At 35.5% G+C, this 22,140-nt stretch overlaps 1 protein-coding gene and 1 long non-coding RNA gene across 18 annotated transcripts in view; one reads left to right on the top strand and one right to left on the bottom strand.

The window, feature by feature from the left end:
- Positions 1 to 22,140, top strand: part of TRDN (triadin) — a 502,784-nt gene that overhangs the window by 167,342 nt on the left and 313,302 nt on the right. For all 17 annotated transcript variants that reach the window (XM_067010670.1, XM_067010684.1, XM_067010683.1 and 14 more), the window contains 2 exons: positions 15,299 to 15,358; positions 16,388 to 16,447. In XM_067010670.1, the coding sequence (XP_066866771.1) occupies positions 15,299 to 15,358; positions 16,388 to 16,447 (120 nt within the window). The remainder of the gene's footprint in view (positions 1 to 15,298; positions 15,359 to 16,387; positions 16,448 to 22,140) is intronic.
- LOC136792359 (uncharacterized) lies at positions 10,809 to 14,588 on the bottom strand. Its single transcript, XR_010836025.1, has 2 exons — positions 14,501 to 14,588; positions 10,809 to 10,912 (listed from the first exon to the last, which is right to left on the bottom strand). It is a non-coding gene; the product is annotated as an uncharacterized lncRNA (long non-coding RNA).

The raw sequence follows: 22,140 nt of genomic DNA, 5'->3' as shown, positions 1-22,140 counted from the left end.
CTTCTTAACATAATAATTTCTTAAATTCCTGATCAACCTTGGTGTCTTAGTCTGCAAGGGCTGCCATAGTAAAATACTACAGACTGGATGGCTTAAACAACAGAAGTTGATTGTCTTACAGTTCTGGAGGCTGGGAGTCTCAGCTCAGGGTGCCAACATGATTAGGTTCTAGTGAGATCATTTCCTGGCTTGTATATGGCCACCTTCTTTCTGTGTCCTCGCATAGCAGAGAGAGCGCTCTGGTGTCTCTTCCTTTTCTCAGCGGACCGCCAGTTCTGTTGGATCTGGACTCCACCCTTATGATCTCATTTAAGTATAATCATCTTCTAATCCAGTTACATGGGGGTTAGGTCTTCCACATACGAATTTTGGAAGGACACAATTCAGTCCATAGCACTTGGTAACCTCTCAGCTTAGTTAATGTACTAAATAAAGCAGCGTAAATGTTTGCCTCATATAATTTGTTTAGTTTAATAAGCTGTTTAAATATTTCTTTTTCAGTAATCAATGATTTTGCATTTTTCATTTCTGTGATACCTGATTTTCCAACACCATAAATTCTGAACTTGCATCATCTTCTGTACATGTTTATAATTGATGAGTTAAATCTTTAAAATTTTTTTCTTAACTGAACTCACATATAACTGAGCTTATACTGACGGTAATAAAACAACAAAAACTCTAAGTACTCTCATTATTGACTACCGACATGTATCATTTATCTAGCTAGTAAGTAAATGACTTGGAAAAAATTTATAGTCAGAGAGAGAGAGAGAGAGATCAGAGTTATATTTCTTTTGGCATTTGGACTATAATAGTTTATGTGACTTGAGATAATTAGACAAAAAACTGACAAGTGATCATCTCACTGCCCAAATGTTCACAGAACAAGAGATAGCCTATAAATAATAGTGTCAAAGTTTCATCAGATTTTAATTCCGTTGTTGTTGTGAGACAGACATAAATCAGGGAGCTCCAATTCCCCAATTTGAGGCAGATTTTGATAGATTATTCAAATGTTTGACTCTAGTTTACCTCCTGGAAGAGGTTTATAAACCACCCTGTAGCAGATGTTTTGCCTATCAGTCTGTCACTTGGAAAAGGATGTGTCATTTGTTAAGTGGGACCCTTAGGTTCTATTGTTATATTTAAAGAGCAATTTTATTTGACATTTCATTCTGGAGCCCAACACTACAGTTTAAGTAAATAACCTAACAATGTTGCAGGATTACAAGGCTTTTGTTAGTAGTATCCACTTTTTATCTGCAGAAAGGCACAGTCTGCCCTGAGAGTGCTGGTACTAAGCAGCTTCCCAAGGAGTCCACATTATCAGGCGAGTCTGAGATCATGGGCTTTGTCAGGGCTTGCAGATGTGCTGCCTGTGCCTTCATTAACATAATTGATTAGGAGCTAGGACATATTTAGTATTAATCAAGCTGTTTTTAGTGAGGCTGATTATGCACAGTCCTTGACGCACTATTTTAGTCTGGAACTTCCTTAGGACCAAGTTGCAAGAAAATGGCATTATGTAAAAAGGAACTTACATGTGGCACTAACTTATGCTCTTTGATTTGAGGAATACGGTTATAACAGGTCAAAATGCAGGAACTTAAACGTATTTTGCATTTTAATATTTTAAAGAAAAGGAGGGCTTATATATAGACTAGATAATTAAGTTTGCTCACAGGAGATTGGAAACAATTTAGGATTTTATCAGCAGAAATCTATAAAAAATCATGGACCTTGTTATGGGTGAAAGCATTCTACACATTTCTGAATCCCTTAAAAGCTTCCTTTGTGCTTTCATAGCACTTAAAACAATAAGTTTCTCACAACACTGTCTTCATTCTGTTAAGTATCTGTGCACTTCTTATCTTGGGTCACTTATCTAATGCCTGGAAATTGTGTCTGGACTTCCTAGAATTTCACTCCTCTCCCCATACCAGACACTTTGTACACCATAATGAAATTCTATTGCTTTGAATCTTTGGGTATAAAGACTAATTGTATATTAAATCAGTTTTTTTCTTTGACTCCTACTACTGTACGTTTTAGAATATGTTTGGCTTTAGCCAGGGAAATTGGCTACAATAGCATTGAAAAGATCTTGTATAATGACCACCTCAGGCAATCCTTTTGGTCATTGTTGTCAATTTGCATTTGATTATGGACATAACTGGAACTAACTTAAATAGAGAGCCACCTTCAATATAATAGTAATTCTTATGATCTTTCACAACAGTGTTAAATTTTGTGACAAATTAATTCTTCTGTCTATTGTGAGCTCTCAGTGGTGTTGAAAGGATTGGAAGTTTAAAAGGCCACTATAGTTATCTATATATTCCACAAATGAGACAGATCTATGTGAGTGCCTCGCCCCCTTCATCAAATGATGCCTTATTATATTCACATCACAGGTGGTTTCAACCCTTAGCGTGAGAGCCCATTTATCAGCAAATGTTTGTCAGAACTGTATTTCTTAGAAGAGATTAGTTCCTGACTGCTCTCAGAGAGAGTCCTCAGTGAATAAGCAAGACAGCTTCAGGCAACATTTTCCATCCGCTCCCCAATCATCAAAAAAGCTGCTTCATTAAATCTTTGTATAAGTACAATTACTGGATATCATCTTGTTGTTCTGTAATCAACAACGCTGGAAAATTTTTTTTTCTTTCCTCCTAGTCAACACAACCCCCTCCCCCACTACCAAACACCACATTTTATGTTGTTGTTGATCCCTGAAGAATTAAAGACTTCCATCAACATGTGATTACTGGACATTTAATGTAAAATGGCCACACCTCATCTATTGTGGCAAAGATGTGGAAAGAAGAGGTTATGTGATCTCTTATTAGGTATATATCTTATACTTAAATTACTTTTAACATTGCATTACAAACATATAGTTTGTATTAATGGAGCCCAATAAAGTAAGGTGAATGAATACTGTATACCCTATCATCTTCTTCAATAAACATGTAACCGGTACTAACTTAGTATTGCAGTCGTGAATAATATAAATGCCATCACCCAACAGTGGGCAAGAGAACTCTAGAGAGAAGACTAAAATCCCAGCTTCAATTGCAGCTTTGACACTAATCAGTTGTATTATCTTTGACAAATCGATTGACTTTTTAGGGCCTCCACTTCTTCACCTGTCAACTGTGGGGACTGAATTTACATGGTCTTTTCTGCTTTCACACCCAGATATTTCAAGCTTATTTTTTTCAGGTTGGTGCATTAGTAGTAAGCTACATTAAGAGCAGAGTGAAGACTCCATGGCTTGGCACAGTGTTTAAGTAGCTACCACAGATGTGTAAGGAAGGTATGGCCATGGCTTAGATAGAGATGTCACACTTGGGCCAACCAGGCATGTCCCTATGAAATGGATAATACAATGAAGCATTATTTTCTGAAGTTCAAAAGTTCATGGTACAGATAATAAGGGCTATAAAAGTTAGTAGGAAGATGAGATACAAGTGAAGCAAGGCTATGAGGTGAAATCACAAGATCTGCATTGGGCCATAAAGAGTAAGTTGGTAGGATTTGTGTAGAAGAGAAAGGAGCAATATAGGAAACTTATTATAAGATAATTTCTTACCATAGGGTGCATTCGAGGACAGTGTTCTACAGGAGCTAGTAACGTTTTATTTACAATTCTATTAAACTGAGAACTTTATTGTCTTAGCTCTTCATTGAGACATATCTTGAGAAGCAAAAAGCATAAAATAATAAAATTGAAATTTGGCCCAGGTTCTTATTCCATTAACTCTGTGACACAGTTAATCTTGAACTTTAGGGCAATGCAATATTTTTCTTTGTTCTGAGGTGAAATAAACTCATATCCTTGGGCAATTTTTAATGGGATTGACCTTTAGTTATAAATTTTGATAATATAGGTAAACCATACTACTTTTAGTACCTATTTTACTTAGAAAGTTGCTGTGAAGAGTGAATGAAACAAGGTATATAGCAACTTAGCACAATTAAGTACTCAGCCATTAGCTACCATTATTATCATTATCATTTTTTTAATCAGGAAATTTCTCTTTATATATAGTCAATTATTAATTTTTATGTTAGTTCTTTATTGGTATCTGTAAAGATAATATGGTAATCTCATTAATGACATTAGTCAGTAAACGTGAAACTCTATATAATTTCTTAATATAGGACCCCAGTCATATCCTAAAGAATTTTGTACACACAATTGAATCATTTACACCTCCTCACAGACTGCTAAAACAACTGAGCAGAGGGGTAGTATGCTTAGATTTGCATTTTAGATCATTGTGTCAGCTATAGAAAGTGTGGATGGTGAGGGGTGGGGCTTGGGGGTTTGGAGACAAGAAAAACTGAGGAGGCTGCTGCTCATGGGGTAAAATTATGTGACTTTTCTCTTAAACAATCATATTTAACCCTCAAAACAATTCCAAGCAGTGAATATTATTTATATCATTTTATAGAGAAGATCAGAGGAATCGAGTAAATTGCCCAAGATAACACAGTCCTAACAGTGGTATAATTGAAATTGGAATCCAGGTGTCTCACTCTCAGGATCAGTCTATTCCATTATTGTAGACTAGCAATAAAAGTTAGGGCTGAGCATAATTACTAAAGTCTTATCTGACCTGGATAAATGAATGGCACTTAAGAATAAGAACAGGTTTGGGGAGATGATAATGAGTTCAGACTTGCTAGGTGCATCAGGGTCCCTGGAACATTCAAAATGGGTGATTAAGAGGATTTAATGAATGTAGTATTTATAAAGGTTTGAGCAGAGTTATGGTGAAGCACCCCAAGGCTAGCCAATGCAGGGAGCCTTTACCAGCCCTAGGCCTGAGGAAGCAGGGGAATAGAGTGGTTTATAAACCCCCAAACCTTGTAACTCTAAGAGAGAGATGCCCAATAAAAACTATGTCCTTTAGTAGAAGAACATATCATGAACAATCTGTAAAATGATATATATAATATTCTCAGTGAGCCAGGGTCGGTAATTGGAGAATAAATGCCCAACTCTCTTTTTTTCCTGCTCTATTATCTCTTGATGTTGCTCCCATTGGCCAAACTAACCTGAATCCAGAGGTTGTGTTAATCCTTGGTTAACACAATCCATAAAGGTCAGGGTGGATATTGGACCTGGAGAGAAAATGAAGACTCTGCCACATGTCAGGCAGCATGTTGAGTGGGATTCACAGAAGTGGTCATCTCCAGCAGACAGCTGAAGATAGAAGTCTGGAGTTCACAAATGAGAGAGATGCAGAGGCTGAAGTCCTAAGCTTATTCTGAGCATAGCATTTCCTGAAGTATGTTATGGGGAATTCTAGTTCTATGATATTCTTGGTGAAAAAAATTTATAACATAATACTTTGGGTCCACATAATATTTTCTTTTTGGACATTCACAATGTATACAAGTATGTTAAAAGAGCCATGAAATTCTTGTCAGAAAACTGTTTAATTCTTTTTAAATTCAGTGATCACAGAAACATTTCTTTTCCCAGTAATACTTAATGAGCTCCCAAGGAACAATTGCTCTTAAAAATGCGCTGTATCATACAAATCTTAGTTTTGTGTATAACTGAATGGCAGTTCAGTAATAAGTGTGAGTGAGGTTTAGTGCATCCAAGAAGGAAAATCCAGAGGAACAGAACCAATATGATGCATGCGCGCGCGCGCGCACACACACACACACACACACACACACACACACACACACACACACACACACACACACACACACACACACACACACACACACACACACACACACACACCGGGGAGGGGAGGAGGGGGGAGAGAGAGAGAGTTATTTTAAGGAATTGGTTCACATAATCATGCGATTTTGAGGGCTGGCAAGTCTGAAGTCTATAGTGCGTGCCAGAGGCTGGAGACTTAGGGAAAAGTTGATACTGTATTCTCAAATCCAAAGGCAGGCTAGAGGCAGAATTCCTTCTTCCTTAGAGGACCTCAGTCTTTTTTCTTAATGCCTTCAACTGATTGGTAATCTACTTTAGTCAGAGTCTACTGATTTGAATGTTAATCACACCTAAAAAATACCTTATAGCAACATCTAGACTGGTCTTTGACCAAGTGACTGTTACTATGGCCTCGTCAAATTAACCATCACAAACATCATCAGAAGACAGACTAGAAAGCCAAGGATGAAAAGATAATGAGGGAGGAAAGGGAACAACAGGGCCAAGAGCCCCAGGGAGAAGGATAAGACAAAACTGGCCAGAAACCTTTAGGCTTGTCAATTAGAAGATCATGGTGACCAACTTCTGCCTCTAAATTTTCTCTATACCCTCATATAAATGAGGGTATAGCAATCAGGAGTTCTGAACTAAAGATCCAATTGTTCATGTTAGTTTCTTAACCTCTCTGAGACTCAGCTTCTTCAACTGTAAAGTTATATTTTTTGAAATAAATGTCTCAAAAGTTTGTTCCATCTCCACAATTTTATCATGCTTGAGGTTTTTATTTTACTCATTTTTCGCCTCTACACATTTATTTCATTTCCTTTGTGTTACACAGGGCCTAGTCACTACTTCTAAGGGAAAAATGAATCCTCTATTTTAGAGTCTTGAAATGTTTCCAATATTTTGTTGTTTTTAAACTTTTTATTTTCAAATAATTTTAGATTTACAGAAGAGTTGTAAAGATAATATACAGAGTTCTAATACACTCTTCAGCAAGCTTCCTCTAATGTTAGGATTTTATATAACCATGGTTCACCTACCAAGACTAAGAGATAAACTTTGGTACGCTAGTAACTAAACTACAAACTGTATTTAACTTTCACCTTTCAGTAATTTGTAAAAGTGTTTTTTAAATTATTTCTTACACGTGTGATGAGGACACAAATATTAACATAGGTATTCACAGCTTTTCTCCTCCACTTTATTGCCTAAGAAATATTCTAGGTATGCCTGGTCAGCTCTTGAGTGTTTATGTTCTGCTCAGGACTCAGGATATGCTGGGTGAGCAAAAAAATTCGAAGGGGCTCAAATAATTAAATTAATTCATGTTTGAATAGGAAGGGTTATTACCCAGAAGAAAATTTAAGATTTAGACAGTGAGAAAAAAGGTCAAGAGAAGGGAATAGGAGAGTCAGCATGGGCTGAAGTACGTTTTTAGCGTGCCCTTGGGAGAGAGAAGCTTTTGGGAGGAAATGCTGTGATGGATTGGGAAGCTCCAGTAAGGAGAGAACCTTTAGAACATTTTGCTTTGGGTCATACAACATTAGCTATTTGAGAGACTTCAAAAAAGATTTAAACTATCTTCAAACCTCCCTGGAATTTTAGACTCTCATTTCTTTTGATTGCAGCACTGTGCAGAGCTAGGCATGAGGTAACACAGCTCTGTTGGGGTTAATAAGTTAGAACAAGGGTAATTCAGCTTAGTATCATGGAAAAGTAGGTCAGTCTTAAAAACTGACTGTTGAGAAATTAGGGGGAGAAAAGAAACACAAAGACAAATAGGTGGAAAAGTGTCAAGGAAAAGGAAAATGTAAAGAAATATATTCCACAGATTATGAAATATAAATAAATTTTAGTAGACATTAAATATATTTCATTAGAAACTTGCATCTCCAAACTTAGAACTTTTCTCTCTTGTTATAATAGTCTCAATTTCCCATTATTGATTAAAAATAGTTTTGGGGGAAATCATTAGCTTTTTCCCATAATAAGAGAAAGAAGTTTTGTTTTTCTTCCCCTATACATCTGACAATATGGCGAGGGATGTCTGTCTGATTTGACTGTCTAGTAGCAATAAATTTTTATTCTGGAGATCAAGGGATGACAATCAAGAATCAGAGAAGGGTAAGGAGCTTTCTGTTGATCAGGGCCAGCTTCCTTCTTAAGAGATCTTTCATAACTTTCATGCTGGTATTAAAAATTAGGGTTTTTTTTCCCCCTATATTTTGACAAAAGAGAAAGTTAGGGATGAGAAGTTTTGTGAATAAGAGTGAATGTGATTTTTAATAGCTTTCTTACTATGAAATTCTAGTTGGAACCCTCTTGTGCCAGCAAACTTTTCTCATGAAGTATTTTATAAGCAAGAACCAGGTCCCTCCAAAGCTCTAGTTTACAAGTACCAGTTTTTCTTTATAAAACATTTATTTGCTATTTGTATCAGCTTGACCTAAATGTTTCTTTCTATTATATAAGTTTATTAGAATTCCCAATGAAATTATTCATCCTCTCTAGAACCGATGAGAATAGTAGCTACATCTTTAAAGCCAGGTTTGTTTTATCCAAATGGAGTAAGGGGTCTTGGCAATTGTTCACATAATAAACAGTGACAGATATTTGTTTCAATTATGTGAGAATTTTGTGTAAAAATTTTTAATCTACTAGAATATACCTTATACTCGGAAGAAGACAAAAATTGTGTTAATGGTTTGGTATAATTTATGAAAGATGAGGAAATTTATGTAGTCCATCATTTGAAATAAACCTGAATTCAATATATTAAAACAATTACAACTAGAAAAGTTATACTCTTTGAGTGGGCATTTATTTTCTTTATGAATATTGATATCTATTAAGCATATTTTTAAGGTAAAAGGCTTCAATTAAGAATCAGACTTATAAATGTGCCCAATATACCAGTAACTTTTGGTAATTGAGTCTTTCTAATTTGTTTAGTAACTCAAGCCCTAAATTCTCAAAGACCTGTTATAAATATAGCCATATCTTTGAAATGATAGTTTAGAGTAATGTATATTTTGATTTTGAATGATAACCAACTTTTCCCCTTAATATCAATAATTTAGTCACAAAAAGGAAAGGCTCAATTTTCTGATGTTTCTAATCATTCTTGACATTTTAAATGCAACAAAGTACTTTTGCAATTCATTTCCAACTATAGAGAAATGTAGAAAAAGCATATAGATAAAAATATGAAAAAAGTAATTATATGTAAATAATATGATTTTGAAAATGAACAGCTATTAGAAATGAATCTTATGTTTATACTTTCCTTACCCTTGTAGAAAGACACATTAGAAAAGTTTACAATAAAAGATCTTGAGCAAGCAATGATTCTGCATAAAAAGTAAATTTTAATAGGGTTGGAAGAGTTTTTAGAAAATCTCCAAATGGCTGCAGCACCCAAAGAAGAAAAAAATCCAAGAAAAACAAAAAAGAAAATGCAAAATGCTCTCTTTGGAGCTATCCAGAGATGAGTTGTGTGGATAGAGAGCTTCTCACTTGAGCGTAAAGGTCAATAAACTTTAATTGAGCATTTGCTTTCTGAAATGTAAAAGCACTGAGAGGAAAAATAAATACCAGAAAGAAAAAGAAGAGCTGTGGCCACCTTCATTTATATAAACTTAATCCATTCAAAAGTAATGCAATCACTTATCTAAAAAGCTTTTATCATTTTTGAAAGGTTTGGGAGAAATCTACCTTATCCACTTTAAATATTAAGTTTAATTAACATAAGAAACTTTTTTTGCAATTTGAAATGTATCAAATAATCTTTCTCTTTGCATTCCCTTTTGCATACTAAGTTCAGAAACAGAAAAAAATTGTCGTTATATCAGAGAACTTTGGCTGTGAGAGAGCTGAAAGATAAGTGTCACAAAGAGAGGATAGAAATTGGCACTTTTCTGTCTGTGCTCAGGTCGTTTGCAATTTTTTGTTAGAATAAGTCTACCTCAAACTTCTTATTCCATGTTGTAGGGGAAAGATCAGAGTTTGCAGTGATCCTTAGTTTTAAATCCTTGTTCTGTCACTTATGTGGTTTGTGAAGTTGGGCAAGTTACTCATCTTTCCTGAGCCCATTTTCTCATGGGTTGAAGGATGTGTTGACTTTTATCTGAGAACTAAGTGTATGCTAATGCATGTAAAGTCATGTGCTGTATTCTGTTATAGCATTCTATTACAGTATAATTTCCTATCACCTTAAAATCAGTGTGATTAAACCAAAACTAATACATTTTTTTTTCTGCCTTGCTCTGATCACATAAAATAACTATTGAGATCACTTCTCCACAATCTTTTTTGAAGCTTAAAGAACTGTATGTAGTCTGGTATCTTGAAAAAGTTTAGATTTACACTGACTAGCTCTGAAGTTCTTTGGGACGTTTACTTCATGAATGGTATTGTATCACTAAGAGTTGTCAGCCTTTATCTGCAGGACAGCACTGGGCACTCAGCAGGCACCTCAGTCCCTCCAGCCGGCATTGATAGTAACACTTGTCATACTCAGTTCAGAATTCACATACCATTTTTCCCTGGAGCAGCTTTCACACTTTTTGCTCTTGGGTTTGGGCCTCTGCTGTCTCCCTTAGACTCTGACTTTAATGTCCCTAAGTCCATATTGTAATTGTAAACTTTATCCCTTCTTAGTCTCATACCTAAAATTCCTGGAAGGAATAGTTTAAAACTCTAGACCCTGGCAAAGGGTTTGACATAAGGTTAAATAAACATATATTGATTAAGTGAATAAATTGTTTATGTAGAAGTCTCTGGGTAGTCAGTGGAAGATGCTATACAAGTTCTGGTTGTGAATTTTTTGTTGTTAGTAGCTGATAATGAGAAGAGCTGACTTCTAGGAATAATTCAGCATTCACTAAAGGAAAAGTCAAGGCAAGGACTGGATTCAGATTCTGAAAAACCAGTTTAGTTATGCCAGATAACTCAAGTGAAGTCCTTGAAGAGCTTTGCTGTTACAGCAACCTAAGCACAATGTAAAGTGAGGTGCTCCCACCATGTATCTATAATGTTACATTCTTTCAAGAGTCCCAAATAAAATTTAGAGGAAATTTTTGGGAAAAAGAGGCAAACATGAAGAAGGATATTTGTACTGAATCCTTTTACTTTCTTAGTCTTCTTCATCGCAGTGTGATCACAAAATCCAGTGGGGTACTTGGCTCCAACCAGTCAGCAACAGCCAAAGTTCCTCTTAAAACATAATTTATAACAATATAATTACTCTGCTTGAAACCTCTCAGCAGCCTCTTACCTTACTCACAATAAAATGGAAAATTCATATCATGAACAAGATTTTGTGTGATTGGCCCCTGCTACATCACTGGCCACCCCTCTTCTCAGTCTCCTCCTGCATCCTCCGCTCCAGCCACTCTGGTCTCCATGCTCTTCTTTGAATATAGCTCAAACGCTTCTCTTTCAAGGTCTTGGCAGATATTTTTCCTCTGCAGGAGAAGTCTTCTCCTCAATATCCAAAACTGTTCTACTTTTTTTCAAAAATCTTTTCAAATGGTACTCATTCAGAAAAGCTTACCCTTGTTCCACCTTAAAAGAAAAAGCCACTTCTGATCTGCTCCCGCATGCTCTAATCCTCTAAGCCAAGCTTTATTTTTTTCTGACCCTTATTATCACCTGACATTATATACACATATATATGTATTAATATATCCATGCATACATATGTACATAAACATATTCATTTTTAAGACTCAAAAATGGACTTTTCTCTAGCTTTAAAATTTTTTAAGCCATAGCAAAGCCAGAGAATGTACAACAGCTATTTACAGATTTAAAGCTTTTTACGTGAACTGTTCTCAGAAAAATTAGGAAATAAATACTTCATTTGGGGAATAAAGGAATAGACAGGTAAAGAGGGACTTAACTACATTCTACTCATTCCCCTGACTTTTGTGGTTGAAGACAGAAGATTCCCTTACAGTTGCATTAGGCAGAAACTACTAATTATAGCAAAACTGAAACTGGAATCCACTTCATTCCAGCACAGTGCCCCTTCATAAACGTGTTAATTCCTACTTGAGTATTTTTTTCTTAAAGTTTCACAATATAAAATATTCCTGATACAGCCTTCCTCAACACAGAAAAATAATTAATGTGCATTTACTCAGATTAATAAATGTCACACTTAGAAAAGTTACTGAAGAGTATATGTAGGCAGATTTTGATTGTTTCTAAAATATAGTAATAGCCACTTATTGCTATCATTATGTTTTTTGAACATCCACTTTGGCCAGTCACTTTTGCTCAGTTTCTTCACAATAAGCCGGCAAGGTAGATTTTACTAGTCCATTTTTTAAAAGAGGTAAATGAAATTCAGTGTGTCACAGCACATTGCCAGTGTCACAACCAGAAGGGGTCAGAGACAGAATTCAGACCAAGGTCACCCATGCTAACACCAGTGCTTTCTCTCTTGCTCCATTCCCCTCTGTAGATAACAATGGAGAACTCTGATAATCATTGGTGTAACTGAACTTATCTGTTTATGTGAAATTTTCCATGATCATACTGTGACTGGGGTTCCAGGCCAGCCTCTCCCACTCTTTACAAACAAGGTGACAGTGACGAGGTGTGCTAGAATGAGTTGTTATGAAGGAAACCTGACTGGGACCAAGAATACATCAACCCTGGCCAGAGAGAATTAGAAGAAAAGCATGTAAATTTTGGATAATCCCTAAAGTAGAAAGGCAACAAGGGGAGGAACAAACATAAGATGAAAATGAAGCATTTGCATTTGTTTGCTCAGTTTGCTAGGAACAGGCATCTTCAAAAGCTTTACAATTATAATGAACTATTGTGGATTCTCTGGCTTTGAGATGGCATAAAAACATTTAAAAGCAAGAGAAAAGCCCATTGTAAGGGCTTAGAAAGTAAAAAGTAAGTCATTTAATTTTTCTTTCATCTGATGTTAATTTATGCAGAAGCTAATAACATATTTGTGGCTCAGAGCTGCTCATTGTGGAGAGGATTTCTCTCTCAGCCAGCCTTTCCTGTGATCCCTGCCAGATAGAGCCGTCATTTCCGGGCTTATGACACTTTTCTCAGAGAAAAGCAGTATGCTGATAAGTTCACACTCTATAGACACACTTAATTGCGAACGCTCTGAAAATCAATGATATAAAATGTCCTGACTCTTCTCTGGCTGTTACTAACAAAACAGCAAACAAATTGGAGGAGAGGATGAGGAGGAAATTGGATATGTGGGTGCACAGTCAAGTGGAAAGGGAGGAGTATTGTTGACTGTTGAAGGAGAAAAAAGTCAAGGGAAGGACAGTTTTCATATAAGAAACATGGATTACTTTTATATCCAAGTAGGATATAATTAAATTGTTGTGCCTTTTATAAATGAAAAGCTTAATTTCATTGCTGCCAAATCACCTGAAGAATAGACAGTTGTGCTTGAAGAAATGCATGAATCTTCAGAAGTTGATGTTTTAAAATGAATTAACCACGAATAAAGTAAATCCCATAATGACAGCTTAAAAGTCTAATTCATAAAAATGTTATTAAAGTACATTATTTATACCTGCTTTTTGTGGATTTCTGTTCTTATTCATGACTCTTTCAGTGTATGGCCATAATCACAGGCAGAGTGTATAATGGAAGCATTAATCAATCTGAACTAAGGCAAGAATACTGTATCACCACAATAAAGTCTCAGCTATATTAATATAAAGGGTAGAATTTATTACACAAGACAATTCTCTTTTTAAAAAATGGAAAGAATGTTTTCCATCTTCTGGCGTCAAATATGTACTTTCCTTCTGAAGTTTAATACAGGATTAACTAATTGGCATGAACTTTTAAATGAAATATTTATTCATCTACATTATGAAACTTAGAGACTCGGATACTAAGTTGGATACTAAGTTGTGATCTTATCGTGACTACGGCATTGATTTTTAATATAGGCTAAGAAATATTTACAATTAATCTCTATTTTAATTAACTCCTTTCCTAGCACATGACATCAGATGGTGATGTTTAGCAAATGCCAATTCAACTGTCTGGCATATGCATTTATTTAGATAAGATGGAAAAGTCCTTGCTACATAAAATTTCTCCCAGAGAAGCTGAAAGTAATGATACTTAAATCAAAAGTATCTTTATTCAGAATTTTAAAGATGTTTTGCATATTTAATATGTATAAACCTTTAGGAAAAGGCAAAGTAGAATTCCATTGGTTTATTTCTAACTCTAGAACTATCAAAATCTGACTTCTTAACTTTCTACTTCTGAATGGATAAGCTGTAAAGGTACACTCTAGACACATTTGGACAGAGTGTGAATATATTTCTCCCTACAACACTAACTTATCTCTAGGAGTTATGAAAAGAGGTTCTTTGTAAATTATACTTCTGACACTACAAGAAAGTGTTGGCTTTGATCTCGTAGGTAAAAAATCTCTATACCTAAGGGAATGAATTAAGTCCTATATTTAATAAGATGCCATCGTTAGTAGGCAACTTAAGCATTGATACTAGAAGTACACGTTGAATTTCTTCAGCATAGTAACAATCTCATAATAGTTCTGGGTAATGAACATCTTTGAATGCCTGACATTTATACTTAAGTTGGAGAGACAAATGACAAAGAGAAAAGTATTTCAAATATAAGGTAAATTGCATTACTAACTGAAGATAAAAATCAGTCAATTTCCAACATTAACTGTGCTCATAGCTGCCTCAAACCTAACAGTACTGAATATTCCATTTCAACAACTGTGTACTTCTACATGACTTCGTTATTTAAAATGAGAACACTTACCAGAAAACTGTCCAGGGATGTCTAGTTGTTACATGGCTATTGCTGGGCAGCATTTGAAGTTCCCTCTGCCGCTCAGACCAAGGTTTTCGTAGATCTCTGAAACAGAAATCTTCCATAAAGAAGTCTAGAGGTACCACAAACTGTCAAACTGTTCTTCTATGTGTCATCCAGACTTAACAGCAACCTCTGGGTACAAATATAGTCTGAGCACGCTGGTTGATATGGCCACTCAGAAAGGGCAGTGGAAGTTATGTCCCCAATATGGTGCCATATAAATGTCACCAGAATCCAAATGTCTGTTGACAAGAGGCAGATCTGAAAAACAGTTAAATCAAAATATTGTTAATGGCCTAATGTATTATTTCTAATGAAACTGAACATATGAAAAGAAAACAAAAAATAATTCTTTTAGCTTACCTGCAGCATTGTTTCTCAGAAATTATATTTTAATTTTCAATATTAATATCTTACTTTAGGCACTAGACAAACAATTGTTTAGTTCAGAAAGCTCAAACTATCTTGTTCATTTTTTGTAAACAGTATTAGCAGCCCACAATTTTATGCACTTACTGTGAGCCAGGCACTGTGCAGAATGCTTTGAAAACATATCTAACTTTGAAGGAAGTACTATTACTTCACAAATGAAGAAAATAAGCCTTAGTGAGGTTAAATCACTTGCTCAAAGTCACAAAACTATCTGGAGGCAGAATTGACTTTAATGGTAATCCTTCATTCAAAACTTCATTTTCCTTTTGTACTAAATTTTCCTAAAGGAAATATTTTAAATTTCTTCTCTAGAAAAAGAAGAAGAAAAGAAGAAAGCTGAGAATAAAGTGACTTCCGATACAAAAAAGAAAGGTAAGGAATTTAAAAGCTAACACATAAATTAATTAGTATCCATTGTAATATTACTGGTAAAGCTACTGTTTTCTAGGAAAGAGATCCCCTTAACAATTTTATTGTCATTGTTACTAACAAACAAATATAAGTATTCCAAAAAAGTAGAGACTGATACTTTTTTTTTTTTTTTTTTTTTTGCGGTATGCGGGCCTCTCACTGTTGTGGCCTCTCCCGTCGCGGAGCACAGGCTCCGTACGCGCAGGCCCAGCGGCCATGGCTCACGGGCTTAGTTGCTCCGCGGCATGTGGGATCCTCCCGGACCAGGGCACGAACCCGTGTCTCCTGCATCGGCAGGCGGACTCTCAACCACTGCGCCACCAGGGAAGCCCGAGACTGATACATTTTTAAAAGAAAATTCAAGCCTAAACACTTTTAAAATTTGTTACTGATTATTCTTTTTCTTTCTTTGGAGTGGTGCTCAATTCTACTTCATTACTTTACTTGATTACATATATGAATATGAAGTTTACTATCCAATTAATTTAGTTTAATAAAATTGTCTGTCAAATTATTGAATGTATGGAAAAGAAAGTAGTTAATTGGTTTGCTATGGTTTGTTCTTTTTTGAATGGTTATTTTCAAATAGCACATCTGAAGTCCCAAATGAGCCCAAGAGATTTCTCAGCTTCTGACATGCTTGCAGTGGCCTGATAGCCCAGGGAACATTCAGTATATTCCTTTTAATGTCCTTTAGAAAAACTATTGAATTATATCATAATTAACAATGCCATCTAATGTTCCTACTGTCATGAAAAAAAAAATTTTTTTTTTTTGAACTTAGCAAAAATTTGCTCCTTCCCTGAAGGGATAGCACACCGAAACCACTGTTCTGTTACAAAGGTGCTAGTTCACTCACATTTGACATGACTATGACTCTAATGTAGAATTACTCTATACAAGATGAATTGGATGTTAGTGGCAGTAAAATGTGCCCTGAAATATATGATAATTAAACAGATGTTTATAATTTTCTCATTTTACTACCAGAAAAAGAATATGTCAAAATGAAAACTGAGAAGGAAACTGCCATGGATGTAAAGAAAAAAGGTATTGTACTTTCTTTGCTTCCTTAGTCAGATTATGTTCAGGATGTTTGTTAATAAAGGAATCTTGGGGCAATGTAAACAAATTGAATATAGGTACTTAAGTCTGTCCATGTCCAGGCTGTCAAAGCAAAACTATCACTAGACAAAGTTAAACAGGCAAGGCAGACTTTATTCAAGGCTATTGCAATAGGGGAGAGAGACCAGAACTCATTCTGAACTCAATTTCACTGAAACAAAAAGCAGGAGAGTTTTTAAGATCTGGAAAGGGGTGGGAGGATTGTGGTCCATCTGTGTTTGCTGATTGGCCTTACTCAAAAGAAGAGAAAAGTTTCTCTTTTTTTCATGTCAAGAGTGTAGTTTTACAACTTGGAGCAAGGCACCCAAGGGAGTTAGGTTCCTACCCTCCCACAGAAACTGGGAGATAGAAGTACTATCTTTCTTGATGATTACATTTCAAAGGGGCGGCTCCTAGGCCTCTGAGAAAGGCACACATGGGTTGTAAAACTGGCAGGAGGCTTTTAAGAAAATGTATATCTTGAAAGATCAGAGAGAGAATTTACAAGTACAAGTTTTCTAAAGTAAATGCTGTAAGAAAAGGAAGGTCAGGAGCCAAAGGACAAGAAGATGCCTGTCTAAATTTGGTGAAGGTGAAGAGAACTTTAAGGCCATCTTTTTCAAGACATAATGAAATTGAGTTATACATGCTATAACTTCACTTTGCAAAGATAAGAAGCAAAGAATGCAAAGATAATAATGCATTCCATTAAGAAACAGCTTAGATTTTTGCTTTAAATTTAGTTCTGCTTTTACTCTTGTTCAAACAAGAATATCTGCTTTTATTCAAGTTAAGCTTAAATCTAGGTGAAAAGATATGTAGTTGTCTCAAGTATTATGGTTTGGTGATAAGTATTTTCACCTCAAATATTTCCTCCATTAGTGTCAGTGATGCTTGAAATTCCACCATTAGAGATATTCCATTCCTTTGAGTTATGAAAGAATTGTCCTCTATTAAAATGCAAATCTCTTAGGGCCTGTGTGCATGGGGTAACAAATGAATTCCTCTCAGCTATTAACACTTAAAGTGAATGAGATTTCTAGATCTTCCCTGTGTAATAATAAGCTGAAAACATTGTTACAGAAACTGAGTCAACAGATAAGGTTAAATGAAGGTGAAGTTGAAGAGAGCTTCAAGGTAGGACATGGTGTGGAGAGAGCAGACTGGGCTGGATGCCATTAGTGAAAACTTGCCTTCCTAGGAAGTAATAGCATACGTTGGAAAAAAAATGTGGTGAAGGACGCTGAAAAAGAAGATCATAAGATGACAAACTAGACATTGATTACTCTTAGTAAGTAGCAAATAGGAATTACAGGAAATCCCTACATCATGCTATAAGTGGGGTAAAAATATTGTAGAATACTAAGAGTTACATGATTGCATGGCTCATAAAATATCCAGCAAGAGACAGCCATGTGTCCTCTTGAGTTTGGGACTTGATTACTGATTACTTTCATTTGAATTATTATTAATTTTATTATTGAACATTCATTTATTTTGTTTATTTAAAACATTCTTTATTCTCCTGGTGGAATATGTATCTTATCATAAGAAAGCGAAAACACAATTCTGACCACGTGATGATGCTGAGGAACTGGTTGCTTGGGTCATTGTATCTGTGACAGCTATATGATTGAGTGCTAAAGAGAAACAAGTTTTTCCTGGGCCATCAGTTTTACTAAAGTATTTGCAGAGGAAAGTTTTGAATTGTAATTGTCAAAGTATTTATCATAGGTGTGAAAATGCAAAATCATGAAAAATGCTTTTGGTAAAACACAATGGTGTGTGTGTGGTGGTTGTTTTGATTTGAATTTTGTTTTTGAGGGGAAGGGCACAACACTTTTCAGAGAGTGATGGGAAAATCTGATACTTCTCTGCTACTGGGAAACCTGTGTTATTAGCCCAGCAGTCATGTCAGAGTGAGATTGTGCACCACTGGCAAGAGGAAGGATTATGCCAATATCCCTTCCTGCAAGGCCAGTGCTCAGCCATTGAAGTAGAGACTGAACTGGGTGATTGCACAGCACATCAGGGGAGGACTGCTCAGCACGTATTGAAAAACAAGCTTGTCCTTCTTGGAATCAGTTTTCAGTTTGTTTATATGTCATTTTTACTTTTAATTACACAAAACCATTGGCTCTTACAAATCAGTTCAAATTCCTGATTAAAATATGCATAAATTATTAGTTTTCAAGCCCTTAATTTCCAGATACTCAAAATTGTGTGTGTGTGTGTGTGTGTGTGTGTGTGTGTGAGAGAGAGAGACAGACAGAGCCTGTCAAGAAACAGACTGTCTGTCAAGACAGACAGAGTCTGTCAATCAACACAATTAGTGTTGATTTCTAACTCATGTTTCTTTTTAGAGTTTAATAATTCTCCAACTATATATTCATGTGAGAGCAATATGCTTTAGAAATAGCCAGTTTGAAACTTATTATGAAAGTAGTAAAAATTTCTAGAGGTTACGCGAGAAAAGTGAGAATTACCTGAAATCTTGAAGAGCCATGATACATATGTTATTTCTTCCTAAAGTAGTCAGAGGAATATGGAAGAACATCTAATATCATTACTGTAGTCCCAAATAGTAGCAGATTTACAAGATGTAAAATATGCCTAGATGCTTATTTAATATATGGGTTTTATCGTGGCATTTTATTACATTTATAATAACTTTCATATTATTTATGATTATAGAACATATAATATATTTATGTTATATTATTTATTTTACTATAATTATATTTTATTATTATATAGGTGCAAATGAATCTAAGGCTTAAGTTCTAAGGTTTGATAGAAGAGCCTCTGCTGCATGAAACTTGGAAATCACACTTTGTTAGTGATCTGTTAGGGAAAATGTGGGTGGGGTTTTATAGGATATTAAATTGCCAGTCCATGAATTGAAATTGGGTAAGTGGTACACTGAGATTCATTGTAATAATTTCTTGTTTGTATATATTTGAAATTGTCCATGGTGAAAAAAAAGCCCAAATATGTCATTTAAAAACATTGAGAGAAATGAAAAAAAAAAATCACTAAGATATTTTTACAGTGTTATGAGGTATGTTTTACCCTGAAGAAATGCTATGAGAAAAAAACAAAAAAGAAAGGAAATAAAAACTTTTAAAACATGTTCCTATGTTTATATCAGACTTCCGTGCTAGATACACAAACCACTCTAGATGATATAAGAAGAGGGACTTCTGTACAGGGAACTGGATGCACACACAATTGTTGGAAGGACTAGAAGAATTGATGTCAGGAGACTACATTGGATTATTGAGCACCGAGGACTATCAATTGGCCAGGAAGCTGCTTTGCTCTTCAAAGCTGCCTCCACACCTGCCTCTTTGCATCCACAGACGAGATACTGAGAAAGTTGAGGCCAACCTCAGCCACTTACTCACATCAAAGCGACCTTGTTTGCTAAAGCATTCCTGCTTCTCAGTCTCGTATAGGTGCATCTAAATGATGAAATTAAACATGCTGGGAGTCTAGAAGACAGGTTTTTGGCATTGCAATTTTTCCAACTGGAGGGAGGGTAGAATGGAAGTAGAAAGAGACTATCCAAGGTATCTATAATAAAGACACTTTCAGAAATGTTTTAGAAGATAAAATTCATATACGAAATGGTTTTGAAGACCTGAATTGTACAATGACTAAACCTATCTTGGAGTTTCCCTAAAAGTTGAAAAAGATGGCTTAATCGAGCAACATGATACAATTTGGCAATTTAAAGTGCTCAAAAGACAAACAAATGTAGTTTCCGTTGGTCCTTACCTAAACTGTAGCAGCACGATTTTTTCCCCCAAGAATTAGCTAAATAAAAGTATAAATGATAAGAAAGATCCTGAAAAACCAGACTAGCTTTTCTGAAATAAGCTGCTAGAAAAGGACTAATTCACTCATTCATTTATTCTTGAATGCTTTCCTACGGGAAATAGTCACTAAATGCCTATTATATTGTGCTAGGGGGTGAGTACACTTAAAGGTGGATAAACCAACATAAGCCCTAGTCTAACGAGACCTGCAGTTTGATACGGGAGGCACACAGTGACTAAGAAGACATAATGTCGACAACTCGGGGTAAGGGACACGGAGGAAAAAAATTGGGGGCAATGACAATGGAAACAATAGGTGGGGACATTGAGCTATTTAGATAGAAAGCTTGTTACAGCAGGCTCTCTCAGAGACATTTAAATTGGAATCCGATGTATTGGAAGGATCCAGCCATTGGTGAGGACATCTTTGTGTGATGTGTGAATATGGTATGTGCATGGGTGTGTGGTATGTGTATATGTGTGATTTGTATGAGAAGACATACAAGGGGTCAGGATATGCAGGGACATGTGCAGGTGTTTGAATTTATTAAAATTGTAATGGGAAACTATTGAAGGGTATCAGCAGTGGAGAAAATATTTTGATTTGTGTTTAATACAAGTATGTTCTCATTTAGATAATAGGTTAGAGGGAGAAAAGAGAAGAGGTACACCAATGAAAAGATGGTGTCATTTATTGAAATGGGGAAGCCTATACAGGAACAGCTGTGATGGAAAAAAATTCAGAGCTTCCTTTTGAGTGTGTTGTTTCAGGTGTATGCGATGCATCATCCAAACTTTGTATCAGGAACTATTTTAGGTGCTTTACACATACTAACTCATTCAATCTTTATGATAAATCAGGAAATAAGCTATTATAACCCTCATTATAAAATTGAGAGGTAGTAAATGTCAGGGCCAGGACATTAACCCAGGTAGTGTGGCTCCACAGCCACATACTCTGAACAGTCAATTAGAGATATGGGTCTGGAACTCAGAGGAGATTCTGAAGTGAAACCATAGAAAGAGTTATCCATATAGATCACAGTTATTGTCCTGAGAGTAGATGAGATCACCCAGAGACATCGTGTCAGAAGAAAAAGAGAATAGAATACAGAATCAAGACCTGGGGAATTCCAACATCTAGACATTAGATAATGGAAAAGAAAGTAAGAGGGGCTGAAAGGAATTGCCAGAGAGGTTAAAGGAAAAACAAAGGAGTTTGGTAATAGAAACATTTCAGAAATGGATGTTTCGAGAAGCAAGAAGTTATCAGCTTGGCGAATATTACTTAGAAGTTGTAATGTGAGGGCAGAAAAGACAAGTACAGAGAACAGATAAAGCCAGATTGGAATGAAGATCCAAAAATGAGAAGAAAGTAGTGAATTTCTTTCTTTTTTGGTGTGTGTATGGCTGTATAAGGAGTAAAGAGACTTTTTTGTTGAGTTTTGCTTTGGAAGGTGAATTTAGTGCCTGATAAACATAAACAGAATGTGAGAGATTGATGCTTAAAGGGATGAAGTATAAGTGGAACTATAAGAGAGAATTTAGAATTCATTGCTTGATGAGCTCATGGGGGAAAAAAATAATCTGCATTTTTCTGAGATAACACCACAGACACTCCAACAGTAAAAAGTTGGTGTTTTCCAGTTATGAAGAGGAATTCGTCTAGATCACCTTATAAAGATATACAATATAAGATTAAGAGGCTGTTGTGATACAACTGAAATTCCAATACTAAATACATTCTGAACTGAAAGGCTCAGTTTTAGAAAAAGATATATCTAAGTGTTCTTGGTGTTCACTGAATGGCAAAAGGTA

Source organism: Kogia breviceps, chromosome 13 (assembly GCF_026419965.1).
Source record: "Kogia breviceps isolate mKogBre1 chromosome 13, mKogBre1 haplotype 1, whole genome shotgun sequence".
In the NCBI taxonomy this organism is placed as follows: domain Eukaryota; kingdom Metazoa; phylum Chordata; class Mammalia; order Artiodactyla; family Physeteridae; genus Kogia; species Kogia breviceps.
The sequence above is the reverse complement of the archived record's forward strand: the minus strand, read 5'-3'. Positions and strand labels throughout refer to the sequence as shown.